The sequence below is a fragment of the Typopeltis vanoorti genome, chromosome 5, assembly GCF_054136105.1.
Source record: "Typopeltis vanoorti isolate ZY-2024b chromosome 5, IOZ_Tvanoo_1.0, whole genome shotgun sequence".
Lineage (NCBI taxonomy): Eukaryota > Metazoa > Arthropoda > Arachnida > Uropygi > Thelyphonidae > Typopeltis > Typopeltis vanoorti.
In genome coordinates, this window is record NC_143553.1 from 16,411,300 (window position 1) to 16,426,223 (window position 14,924).

A 14,924-nucleotide genomic window follows, 5' to 3' on the forward strand; every position below is an offset into this window, starting at 1 on the left:
ACATACATATGTAATGCTTTTTTATGTAAAGGTTTATTTGCACGTCTTTATAGCTGCTCTCTCGTGTAAAACAAAATTCAACTTGTACGTATTGTAATAATTTAAAAAAAACTTGAATAATTTATAAGCGTATAAAAGGATATCACCTGTAAATTGTTGACATGCCAGCAAAATTCTCAGACGTGCTACCTCTGGCACAAGTGCCATAGGTATCTAGAGTTTGCTGTATCAAGTGTTTATTGTTGAAAATTGTCTTCGTTTTCTGCTAGGAAAGCGCATTAAAAATCATAAGTGTGTTATTCTCAAGCTGAGCAGTTTATTTTCTGGTGAGTTACATACATATGTAATGCTTTTTTTTTTAATGTAAAAGTTTATTTTTATTGTAATGGATACTAAAACTGCAACGAAGGGGAAAAAGCCAACATTAAAGAGGAAATTCATTTGTCTCGAAGAAAAAATTAAAATCTTGGATCGGTTTAAAATTGGAGAAAAACCAGAATTTGTTGCAAGGACTCTGAATTTAAATGAATCAACAATTCGAACAATCAAACAAAATGAACATAAAATCCGAGAAAGTGTTTATTGCTGGGTCAACGGTAAGAGCAAAGCGCGTTGCTCGCGATATTCTAATAGAAAAAATGGAGAAATGTCTAATGATTTGGATAGGAGATTGCACTCAAAAGAAAATTCCTTTGGATGGACACCTTATTAAGCAAAAAACTCTCAAAGTTTATAAACATTTAAAAGAACTTGATCAAAATTCTTCAGAAGAAATCTCTCAGCATGGATTTTGTACCAATAAGGGTTGTTTCGAAAACTTTAAAAGGCGGTTTTCTTTGTATAATCTTAAAACCCAGGGAGAATCAGCAGACGTTGAAGCTGCCTGGAAATATCCAGCAGATCTTTTAAAAATCATTGAAGAAGGTGGTTATAGTGCAGACCAGGTGTTCAATGCGGATGAATCTGGGTTATATTGGAAAAAAAATCCCAAAACGCACCTATATTTCGAAAAATGGAAGATCAGCTCCTGGATTCAAAGTTTCCAAAGATAGAATTACTCTACTGTTTTGTAGTAATGCATCAGGTGATTGCATGACAAAACCAATGTTTATTAACCGATTCGCAAATCCTCGTGCGATGAAAGGGCTCGACAAGTCCACCCTACCCGTTTATTGGCAGGCCAACAAAAAGGCATGGGTTACAGCAGTGTTTCTCAACCTTTTTTGGATAATGCCCCACCTCAACGTCTCAAAGATCTTGATGCCCCACCTCAACGTCTCCGAGATTTTGATGCCCCCCCTAGCATAATAGTCAGCCAAGTTCTGAAAAAGTATAATATAAATATTTATAAATATGTACATGTATATTTTCTAATTGCTCCCAGAAATATTCAAATTGTCCCCCTGTGGGGCGTACGCCGCACGTTGAGAAACACTGGGTTACAGCTAGCATGTTTGAAAATTGGTTTTTCAAGTGTTTTGTACTCGATGTAGAAAGTTACACAAAGAAAAAGAATATGGACTTCAAAATTCAACTAATTTTAGATATCGCACCAGGCCACCCAACAAATTGAAGACATCTGAATATTAAAATAACTTTTTTGCCGCCTAATACTACTTCACTTATTCACCTACTCGACCAAGGAATAATATCAACATTTAAGTCATATTATATTCGGCGAACATTCCAATTAATTTTGGAAAAAATGGAATCTAATCCAAACATGACACTGCCTCAAGCGTGGAAAGAGTTTTCAATATGAATTGTGTGAAAATTATTTCTCTATCCATTACGGAATTAAAAACCCTCTACTCTCAATGCTTGCTGGTAAAAAAATTATGGCCTGAAGCCGTTCTGGAACAAAATTTCGAACCTCTAGTGGATGCCGAGCTACGTCGTATAATAAACGTCGCACGCATTTTTGGTGGAGGAGGCTTTTGCGATATGGTTGAAAACGAAATTAGTGAATTAATTGATGGAGAAACAGATTTAAATGAGGAACTGGTAAAATTAATAGATGGCGTCGAACCAAATGGCGGGGAAAGTTTTGCCGAAAATTCTGATTGTGATAAATCCGTTAAAGAATTCAGTTTAAAGAAATAAGCAGCAGGATTGGACTTGGCAAGAAAGTTAGGAAGTTATTTTACGAATAATGATCTCTCAATTAAGCTCTCGGGAAAATTCACGAGACAACTGGATATTTGTTTAGGGCCATATTATGAACTTAATAAAAAATTGCAGCATAGTGGTAAGCAAAGTCTTATTACTGACTTCTTGATAACTAAACCAGCCGAAGTATGCAACGAGAATTATACTAATGATGTCAAAGAGATTTCAAGTGGTGACGACCTCCGGCTACTAAAAGAACATCTATGAAATGTTATTTCTGAAGACAATGATGACGATTAAAATATGCACTTTATTTTATTGCGTCTGAAACATTCATGCCTTATGTGCAATGAAATTTATGTACAATTTGTAATTTTTATAATTTTATACTACGTATTTGTCTCATAGTTTCTGTTTTCTTAACTTACACGAATTACCTGAATTAAATAAAAATATTGTTTTTGTTGGATATGTCATTGTTGTTTATATAATTAAAAAAAAACGATTTCCGAACCTACCCCCTACTTTTTCTATGTGATCTCAGTCGCGCATAATACAATTCACATAACGCGGCATTTCTATGGAACCTAACATCCGCGTTATACGAGGGTTACCTGTACTGTAATTTAGCTTCGTAGAAATCTGACACTGCTTTGATAGGGTGGTTAATTCTATCCGTATTGCGTTTATGGGTGTAAATGCGTGTTCTTCTAGTCGGTTTGCCTGTTTTGCGGGATGAAAAACTTGAGTTTCTGGGATGAAATATCCTGCTACCTTTGTATGAGATCGGCTAAATCACCTTCAGCGGAAAAATCCTAATATAAGTTATTCACGTGAAAAGAAGGATTTGAATACAGGTTTTCCTAACCAAAGAGCTTCCTCTATACCAACTGAGTTACGGAGTATCATCGACATGTGAGTGACTGATATTACTGCTCATCCATACACTTGCTGTAACTACAATTTCAAATTTGCATTTCTGTATGTAAAAAACTAGACCTATAAAAGAAATTCTGAGAGAATTAATACACAGATATTTTAAGATATCTGAATCAACTAATGCAGTTAGCGAAACAGACATGATTATTATTTATCTGGAGAAAAGCCTTGAAATCTATGAAAAATCAAAAATCATGTCACTAAGAGAGCACTCATATTGATCTATGGTTTTCTAGGTCATTTATTTAAATTATTTGATCTGATTTAAATGAAAAAATAGAAAAACTAGAAATAACTTTACCAGTGAAGCCATGGCTGCACACGCACTTGAAATTCTCGCCCTGAGCTGGAATACAGGTACCACCATTCTGGCAAGGAAGACTGTTGCAAGGACGACCTCTACATTCTCCTGTAATGTATACATATATAAATAACCAACTTGTATAATTAAATAAGTGCACGCCTATTATAACAGATAATTACTTACGAATAGATCATGTTACTTTTCGTAATTTCAAGATTGTTATTTTACTCATTTACTGAATACAGTTTTCAGGAAAGAAGAATGTTTTTGCCTCAGCGAATCAATCCAAATATATATCTCAAACCAGCCATTAGAAACAATATTGACGACGAAATTCACCTCTAACCTAAAAACAATTACAAGCATCCATGTACACAGCTCATTGGTGGGAGAGGGTACGCTATCTAGTCTGTTGTTAACGACATGATATTTCTGATTACAGTTTATTTTTGAAGGGTGGGTTCACAATAGAAGTAATTAATTACGTATTTCACTTTAAGAGCATGCATGGATTTTTTTTTCAGTAAAGAAGATTAAATATAAATTTAAAATTTCTTAGTGTCAAAAAATACTAGTATTGGAGGAAAAGGTAAATACTAGCATTGAAGTCCCAGATGGCAATTTAGCTTATGCTGATTTACATAATGATAATAGTATTTATGTAAATTTATTATCGTTTTCTTTAATATAATTACTCCAAAGTGCACCTATGATTTCAAACTAGCTCTGCAAACGATAGCAGCGTACAAGATGTCTTTATTATGCAGAAAAAGTGCAATGATTTTCAAAATACACGCGTGTGTTCAATAACTGAAGCACATCACCTGAATTAGTTCAGATAAAAATATATAGCTAAATGCCAGAACAGAAAAATAGTGAACAGTTAGAAGAATAAATATTCTTAAATATTGTGCACTTTCTCCCTAATTAGTTGGGAATAAATATTATCCATAAATATTCTTAAATGTAGTGCTCTTTCTCCCTGACCACCCTATCCCAGTTTTGTAAAAATTAATATTCCATCTACAGAGCCTGTAGTATAGTATCTAAGTAAGAAAGAATATTAATGACTTTATATGGAATAAAAAATTTCAGAACGCTAAATATAATCGAAATAATAAATAATATATAAAATATTTCTCTTTTTTCATATATGGGAATGACATGACATAGGATTTCAAATTTTCTTGGGAAGAATTTTCCCGCGATATATTTTCTCGCGATTACTTTTCCAGCGATTAATTTTCCACACCATGAATTTTCCCGCGATGAATTGTGCGGACACTCCAATATCAACGATGTGCACCACCACTTACAGACACACACATCTGATCGGTTGTTTATCACTGAACTCTGGCATCCTCTACAACTACAGCTCATCTAGATGTCTTTACATCACGTACATCAGTACACCATCCATGATACCTTCCGCAAGAAAGTGGGAATAGCACTTTCGTCAGGTCTGACATCGCACACCAAAGAATATCTGCGATGTGATATGCTTTGGCTAAAGTTGTCCTTGTCACATTTTGTTGCCTTCATTTGCTCCGATTACTCCTATCCGTTTATTCCGATGAATATACTGACATTTTTGACTACTATATCTAAAAGTATCACTTCGAGTCCAATTATCCAAGCAGTGACATAATCTTGGTTTATGATTTCAACGTCCACAATTCCGACTGACTTCACAGCCCATGCTAAAAGAAAAGCTGAAATGTTGGCTGTCAGTAATGATTCAGCACAACTGAACAACGAATGAATGAACAACGACAACATCTCCTAAAGATAAAGAGAACGCTTGGCATCACCGTTCTCTCCAACTCTTTAGATGACCAAGGCAAATTTCTACTATTTCAAAAACCCGTCAATGCGCTTCCTCTGATCTTATAGAGAAGGAAATCACAAAAATACTCAATAGCATTGATACTAATAAGTCTCATGACCCGTATGGTATCCTTCCAGTTGTACTACGAGCTTGTGCTTCTGAATTAATACCCATCTTGCATCAGCTGTTCTTCTCATCTGGCCATTCAATAATCATGAAAGCAAGATTTCATTCAGCCTGCTCCTAAAAAGGAAGATAAAAGTCAGCCATCAAACGATCGTTCATTGCCATTACTTCAATGGACTTAAAAATGATAGACAAGGTTTCTTCTTTCTCCCCTGTAGTCCTAAATGGACAGTTGGGTCACTCATTTCTGATAGGTGGTACTCTTTGTTAACTTCCTCCAATCATCTTGGTCTCTTGTTCTTGATATCAGTTGAGAAACGGAGGAATTTGCCCATTTTTTGATGTTTTTTGATGTTCAGTCTTTTAATCGAGGTTGACCCCTAACCCTTGATCCCGGAAACGATTCCTTTTATTGCTTGCTTTGGAATGACACAAGCTGCCCTCTCCACATGTCTGAACCATTTCATCTGTCTTCTTCTGTCAGAATATTTTTTCCTTTTTTTTACCCAGTCTATTGAATCAACCAGTTTTCATACATTTTCATTGGTTTCATGAGTAGTATAAGGAATTCTCAAAAGTCTTCTGTAAGTTTCCATTTCAAAAGACGAGTCTCCTCTCATCTTCCCTCAATAGAGACAGGCCTCGCGATCACACAATAGGATAGAAGTCACCATAGTGTCGATCAATCTTAGCCTGGTGGTGATTGCTATTCTGTCATCTCTCCATAATGGTTTTAACTTCTGTAGGGCCATGGTTGTCTTAGCAATTCAGTATTTAATGTTGGTTTTTGAGAGACCACCTTGACTCAACATGCTTCCTAAATAAGTGAACTTGTTTACAATCTTAATTTGTTTATTGCCAATTTCTATCAGTAGTATGTTAGCCACTTCTGACCAGATCAAGATCAAGATAAGATAAGGAATCGTGACGTGATTGGTTGATAAGAAGATAACGTCATTGTGTGTGTGTGACGTCATGAGTTTGGATTGTTTGGAATTTCCCTGAGGGCATATGTGCCAATGGGTTCAGTTCGTATGTTTTCGTTTGCGTATGGAATTATGGGTGATGGTAAAGATAAGGATTCGTCTCGTGATTGGTGATGCTCTTCTGACCAGATCAAGATCAAGATAAGATAAGGAATCGTGTCGTGGGTATGTGTTGTTATCAGATGTAGATAAGTGATGTCATTTGTTAGTTGTATATAAGTGACATAATTTGTTAGTTGTAAATAAGTGACGTTATTGTTTTGAATGGAAAAGAAAGATATATTAGTGGATAAGGATTCGTGGCATGATTGGTGGGACACTTTTAACCAGATCAAGATCAAGATAAAATAAGGAATTGTGACATGAATGTTTGTTATTATCAGATGTAAATAAGTGATATTATTTGTTAGTTGTAAATAAGTGACTTGATTGTTTTGAATGGAAAAGGAAGATATTATTAGTGGATAAGGATCCGTGTCGTGATTGGTGGGATACTGAACAAAATATGGATAGGGTGAATGGGGGAAAGTGACGTCAGTGTTTTGGATGTGTATTGTTATCAGTTGTGGATAAGTAAATGGTTTGCATATGGCATTATGGATGATGGATAGTGATAAAATAAATTTTGGAATGTTTAGAATTTTGCTGGTGCCCCCTGCTGTCAGCAACATCATGTGGTGTGTTGGGTTCGCATAAAGCATTGTGGAGATATGCAGAGATAAGGAATCGTGAAGTTATGTGTTCAGAAATTTCTGGGGAACATATGTCTCTCTGTGATATCACATGGTGTTTTGATTTGCCTATGGAATTGTGAGCAATGTTTTTGATATAAGATATCTTGGAATTTTCCCAGGGTGACACACATCCATCATTGTCGTCATGTTTTGTCTTTGGTTGTCCATAGATGGCTGTACTAATTTTCCAATACATTTTGGGATATTTCTTTCCTGTTAAAGGGTGAGAATTCTTAGAGTAGCATCATGATGGCTGCAGCGTTATGAAAAAACAACCAGCATTACAATTGCGATTACCCAAACATACGACCAGCGGTTATTGTAATTAGAAATCACTTGTTATGGTTAAGTTTTAAAAAAAAATAATTAACTCATATTTCTTTCCACAATAGGACATCTTGGAATTATGGAGGTTTAATTTAGATTACTATCCGATTGGTGTCTGTATTAATTGCTTCCCACAGTTGCTCATGCTATGTTTACCCAAGCTTGGATGGGAAAGTCTATGCGCTGTTTTGTGGATGATATGTGTTATTTCCTGTTTGGAATTCAGAGTGCTGTTAGAGTATGGAATTCTGACAAGTGAAATGTTTTTTTTTCAAATGTATTGGTTATTTCTCTATTTTACTTTTAAAATTCAGTTTAACTACATTAGAATATGTAGTTAAACATATTTATTAATAAATATATAAAATGTATGTGAATTTATTTTCCAACACTGTATATTTCTCATTAAGTCTTACCGGATAAGAGACATATCTTAAAGATATGTCTCTTATCCGGTCGCCAATTTGTTGTACCTAGGTCAGAAATCGTGTGCTTAGATTCAAACTCTTCATTCCCATGGGAAATTATTGGTGTAGTGAATTAATGCTTATATTGTATTTTTTTAAACCAATATCACTATTAATTTTACCATCAATTCTTTGTGCTCTTAACCTATTTCTGTAACTAATATTTATTTATTTTATTTATTTATTTTTTTAGCATTAGTAATTTTAAGAAACGGATATGAGACAAACAAGGTTTTGAACTCTCCGTAGCATTTTCTTTTAGAAACTTCTTTTGCCAGCACAACAAATAAATAGTTATTTCTTATTATTTCAAATAAATATTAGCTCTGTAATATATACTTTGATAATTTCAATGTTACCTTTTATTTGACTGTAATATTATTAACAAATTGTATTTACTGAATCTAACATACAGAAATTAAATACAGATAAAGTGATAAAGACAGTATTTTTTTCTTGTTATTTTCTTCTGGTTTAACATTTGCGCTGATGTTTATAGTGTATGATTTGCCAGTGGTGCTTACATGTAATTCGCATGCTTTTTCTCTATGTGACATTTCAAAACAAGTTAAACTATGGATTTTACATAATTCAACTATGTAAAACTCATTTCCATTATTCCCAATTGATTGGGAATAATGGAAATGAGTTTTACATAGTTTATATATATATATATATATATATATATATATATATATATTAACACAATTATTATATTAGGTATTCTTTCCAATACAAATAAATATTTATTTATTCTTATTTCAAATGAAAATCTCAGAAAGAAATAATGAAAGTAAGGAAATTTGTAAAGAACATTTTTTAACCTCAATTAAATATCACAGCAAACAAGTTGGCTAACAAATTTCAAAACTTTTTCAAAGTTTTGAAATTCATGCACAAGTTCGTTAATGTTTTTTTTTATTTTTCTCTTCCAATGACGAGCATTGTTTGATATATGCATGTTGATTCACTTGATTTTATCTGCATACTATGATACCTTTTTTCTACAGCAATCTTTTTAAGTGTTTTAGTAACGTGTTGGGTTAAAATATCTGTCTCTCTGTAAAATACCCAAATTCTAACAGTCATACTTTCGGTACGATGTTTTTTCTAGTCTGTTGGAGGTATCTACAGATATAATAACAAAATTTTGACTTTTCAGCTGAAACCGTCTCCACTAAAATTCAGGCTATTAATTTAATACCTGATTCCTTTTGCTTCCAAGAGTTGACAGTTTCTTGAAATATTTGAGGGCATGCATGAACAAATAAGAGTTTCAATTCATTGAGTGGATTTTCAAAAAAAAACGTGTTTTTTTCCCTCCAAAGTTAGCAGTATCAGTTGGAGGTGACATCACTACAAGATACCTGCAAATGATGAGCTTGCTCATCTCCACTAGCCTGAGCACACCATCTGGAAGAGAGGGGGAGAAGAGAGGGATGATGTGGGGTTAGGAGATAGGGTAGAGAGCATTGCAGGGAAGACCTCTGTCACACTCTTGACTACCTTTTCACTTCCACCACCTAATGCTATTTTTTTCCCATCCCAACAATTTCAGACATATGAGTGAGAGAACTAGTCACATGGTCTAACATCAAAAACACTTTTTGATGATAAAATACTTAACATAATAAAGACAAATAACAGAATACCCTTCAAGCCACAGAGATAAGATTTGCCCTATGATGTCTCAAAGTAAGATAATCTCACATCAACATCACATCCAACAGCACGTAGAAATATGTCTGTGAATCATCTGCACGAAAGTTTCATTTTGAAAGGAATGATCAGGGTTAAGGGTCAGGTAAACAGTACTATAAGGAAAAACAAATGAGTCAAGTGTCTTTGCAGTTACAGCAAATTCGTTCAGCCAGTGCACCTATGTATTGTGTTGTGGTGTTTGTGTCCAGTAAAGTCAAGTAATATAATGGGTGAGCCACAAGTGATTGAAATTTTCTTTCTTCAGGAAAATAGCACAAGACAAAACTCTTCACATATCTCTAAAAGGATGGAAACCGATTATTATTTTAGAAGACACATACATTGTGATGTATTTATCCAGGACCCCCTTGGGAAAAGTTATGTAGGAAGTGGTCTGATATCCTGAGCTACTTGCAAAGAAGAGTTGACTACGAAATGGACCACGGTGAGTGTTATATTCTGAAATGCCAAGATGGGGAACTAATATTCGATGATACAGGAGCTGATGAAAGTAAAGTTTTCTCTATTAATTGTGAAGAAGCTGAGATTTTCACCAAAAATGTATGACATTGATAATCATTTACTATTTTTGGAAACTGAATTACTAGCTATTCATATCATGGGGAAAATTATTACTAATCATTTACATTCATCAATGATAAAATTAGACTTCCAAGATTTTATCCAATTTGATAAAGATTCTTTATTTTGGAACATTTACGAACATTTTACAAAAACTGTTTGTGTATATTTGGTGACAAAAGAATACACAGAAAGTTTAGGGAGGCATGGTGTCATTTACAGACTGACACAACATCAAATGTATGCATCTGTGCTTACCATGGTAACTGCTCTAAAAACTCTTTTGCATGACCAGCTATTTTGATGTAATGTATCCAAGAAACAGTGAGTAATGAACATTTTCTTTATTGAACTCTTTGGAAAATGTTAAGAGTGTAAACTAAATATTGTGAAATAGTTTTAGGTAATTACACGTTTCGATTTTTTTCTCTGTGAATATATTTGTAAATAGTCTTTCAGCAAAATAAAATATGCAATTGTAAACTGAAATGAACCAAAATGTGTGCTTTGGTTGTTGTGTTTTTCCAGTGAATTTTTTACTCAGTTATTCTGAATAGAATTTGATATTTAAATGCATAACTTTATACTTTAATGCAATTTTGTTTAATTATTGTAAAAAAATCACTACTGTGAAATTAATGTCAGGAATGGGAAAAAAAGTGGTGAAAACTGATATCCACGTAATTGATTATTTTAGAAATTGTCTAATGCTATCTATTGACATTGTTCAAGTTATCTGAAAACATTTCGTTCACATAATTCAAAATCCGAACTGTTAGAATTTGGTTGTTTCAGCAGATAATTTAACCCCAAAAACGTGACTTAAACTCTTAAAGTTTGGTATAGAAAAATGTTTGTACTCTCCAGATAACACATATACAAATTTTACCTTTCCCCATACAAAGTAAGATAAAAACACACCAACAGTAATCCAACAGTATGCAAAAACATGTCGATGAGTCATCTGCATAAAAGGTTCATTTTTGAAGGAACCATCACGGTAGGGCATGGTACGGGTAAACAGTACTATAAGAAAAAACCATAGAGTCGAGTGACTGGACCTAATGCAATCGTTCATCCACTGCAGCCGATGTATTGTGTTGTGGTGTTTTGTGTTCGCTAATGTAAAAATAATGGGTGAGCCACAAAATTCCTTGAAAGTTTCTTTCTGAAAAGTTCTAATTGTTTACAATTTTGTAACAGAAAGTTAACATAAAATATAAGATCAGAGGTAATAATCAGTGAAATATTAATAATAATAATAATAATAATAAATAACTATTTATTTGTGGTGCCAATGAAGTAATTTAAGAAGAATGAAGGAAAAAATATAAAAAATCTACAGTGGGTGAAAAATAAGAATTTTCGGTTATCACTGGTATAATTCATCTTCAATTTCATTTGAATAAGACTTCAAATTTATTTCCGAAAGAAATTTGTATTTCTGATGGAATTATTGTAAGATATGCATTGACAAAATCACCTTGTAGTTGGAATGAATTACCTGAAAGAGTTAAAAAAAAACAGAATTCTTGGTTAATAAAATATAACCATCAGCTGAAGTGGGAAATTGGTTCACTATCTCTAGACAAACTAAGAAAAAATTGGATAATAGAATCAACATGCAAATATCAAATATTGCTTTCCAAAGGAAGAGACAAATCAAAAACATTAACAAAGTTAATAGGGAGACCTGTTCTTGATTTAAATAAAAGTGGATGCCCAAAACCTGAAAACATAACGTGTACTTTTAAATGCTTTTGGAAACATAGTGAACGTTTATGTGCTTTTAATAATGCTCAAAAGAAATATGCATTGGATTCAAAATAATAAAAATGTGACCCTTAATTTTACTACAGTAACAAATTCCCACTGATCACAAATGAAGAAACATTCAGATGAGAGTCACATTGTCAAAAACCACATGATGGCAATTCTGCAATAATGGAAAGAACCTATGAACAACAGCGCAAAATTAATAATAAGCAGATTAAGGACCAAAAAATAAGATTGTATTTTTCACTTTATTTATTTTCTGTATGTTAAATTCAGTAAATACAATTGTAAATAAAATTTTCACTCAAATAAAATGTGTAAATTAGAACGAACAAATTGGGTGTTGTTGTTCTGTTATACAAATTTAAGTAAGACCTTTTTTTGTGAAATTTCATGAAACAAACTAACCAGAGACTTTTTTTTTGAAAATCCACTCAGTGAATTAAAACTATTATTTGTTCATGCAAGCCTTCAAATATTTCAAGAAACTGCCAACTCTTGGAAGCAAAATATATACAGACTGAGGGAAACTAGATTTATTAAGGGGGTGGAAGTATACATGCAGACTTTAGGGAGGCAGTTGAGTGTATGAATGAGTATAATATGCCCGAGCAAGGAACAACAAATCAGAATGGGAGAGTTAGTATAAGGCATCAAAGTTGGGATGGGACTAACGGGCTTCTGCAATTCATGTACACTAATGCCAGGAGTATTAAGAACAAGAAGGAGGAGTTTTTGGCCTTGATTGGCACTTCCAGACAACAGGTTGTTGCTATTAGTGAAACATGGCTGACAGAAGAAGATAAAGCTAGTGGGATTGAATGTGACGGGCATAGCGTGTTCAGGAGTGACAGGGAGAATAAAAAGTGGGAAGAGTGTTATTGATGATAGCTGATGAGTTGCAGCTAAGAAGTATAGAAGTTGAACTGCAGGATTTCCAAGAAATCTCATCGATTCAGACATCGCGGTTTTCTTTTCAAGCTGCCATCTTATGATTTTGATTCTACTTTTATGAGTGGATTTCCAGCTTCCTCTCCGGCGGTTCACTCCGTGTAATGGCGAATGTTTCCTTCGATCCAATTTTTCCAACAGTGCTTAGTAAAACAACGCTCTTTCTCCTATATATCAATGATCTTCACTCATTAATCTCTAATATATTCATAGCGTTGCTGATGATAATACATTCCATTTCTGTTCATCATTCACAAAACGTGTAGTACTTCGATGACCTAACCTTTACGATTTTCTATGGCCAATGCGTTACATGCCATTGTAGCCATTTTCAAGTAGGTTGAAGGCAATTTATAAATTTTGATGCTGCAAAAACTCAATCCTACCTTATTTCCCTAGGAAGACAGACGATATTTCTCTCTCTCTCTCTCTTACGCACACTTCTCATAACAATCTGCCCTCTAACCAAGAGCATTTCTCCCCTCCATATTCACATCTAGCTTGCCTAAAATAAACAAGCCGCGTCCATAGCTTATTCAATCTCCAAAAATATCGGCTTTCGTTATTGTTCTAAGCATTACTTTTTTTTTTATCAACTCCCAACACTTTATAAATACCTTCCAACCTTAGATATTGCCAGAGAGCTTGATTATATCGGGAAGAGACGTATTCACTCAACAATGATCCCTCTCTCTCACTGAGTCCTTACAATCGCTTTTCTCATGTATCTTTTCTAGTGGAATGGTCACAGTATTCCTCCTAATCATGCAAGAACATGGCAGATGCTGGTCAGCATCAATATACCGTTCAGTTTCAAACCCACTGAATCAATCTTCTCATCCTCCTCCTTCATTTTACATATCCTTTTCCTTTAGATCATTGTCCCACATTCCGTTTTCCTCTTGCACATAATCTCCAGTTCTTCAGGAAACCAATTATCATATTCCTCTCCCTAATCATTTTCCCAAATGGCACTTCATACATATTATAGGTCTTTTGACCTCTTGTGTATGAGGATGACATAAAAAAATAAATAAAGGGAGGGTGACTGTACAAATATCATAAAATTATTATCAGGTGGAAGTTGGTTATTCGTATGTGACGTCATTTTGACGCATATGGTCACCCCGTAACTCATTGGATTTGTGCAGTGAAGCCTTCTACTACAAGAAGTGGTAGGGTCGCAGATGCCCTTTCCGCAAAGAAGACGATCACAAATATCCATGCCCTTGGCGGGACTCGAACGCGCAGTCTCTTGGCTGGAGAGCAGATAGGCTAACCACTCGGCCAACCAGGCCGGCATCAGATGAAATGCAAAGAAATTTAATTGCAGTTAATTATTATCTCTTGTTAGGTATGAGATATAGCTTCGTATTCCAGAACAAGTAAGAAAATAACACTGCTGCATATATTTCAGAAATTCTTAATAATAAACCAAACAAAACTAAGCTTACGTATTTCTTCTCCCTGGATGATATCTTTGGAGTTTGGGAAATGCAAGTTCACTTCTTTTCTTCCTACTCGTAATCGTCGTATACAGCCAACGAGGCCTTTCTTAACACCGATATTCTCAAACACCCTAAGTGAAAGAGTGTAACAATATATATATATATATGTACATAAAATTGTTATATTTATTTAATATCATATGAAAATCATTATATGAAATTGTTGTATGAATTATTCATGTAAATATCATATTACATTTGTGTATCAGTAAATCAGAGACCAATTGTTGTTCTCTGATATTAATACACAAATCTGTTCCTCGTAGTTATTTCATATCAGGAAGTGAAATCATTAAAAATTACTGTTTATAATTAACTGTCTATTGAAAGATATAGAATCCAATTATTAATATCATCCTAATGGGAAAAAAACATTCATTCTACTCTAGGTCAGAATAAACGTACTAGTATACTTTGTGTGTGTGTATATATATATATATATATATATATATATATATATATATATATATATATATATATATATATATACACACAAATCAAGAAATATATATATATATATATATATTTCTTGAGTTTATTGATATCCTGATTGGTTGAATAGACAGGTTCCAAAAGGCTGCAGGTT

The 14,924-nt window shown here is 33.8% G+C and overlaps 1 protein-coding gene across 2 annotated transcripts in view; it reads right to left on the reverse strand.

Moving 5' to 3' along the window:
- Window positions 1-14,924, reverse strand: part of LOC150106249 (agrin-like) — a 199,639-nt gene that overhangs the window by 64,663 nt on the left and 120,052 nt on the right. For both annotated transcript variants that reach the window (XM_090392268.1, XM_090392266.1), the window contains 2 exons: window positions 14,285-14,409; window positions 3,350-3,457 (listed from right to left, as the gene is read on the reverse strand). In XM_090392268.1, the coding sequence (XP_090248394.1) occupies window positions 3,350-3,457; window positions 14,285-14,409 (233 nt within the window). The remainder of the gene's footprint in view (window positions 1-3,349; window positions 3,458-14,284; window positions 14,410-14,924) is intronic.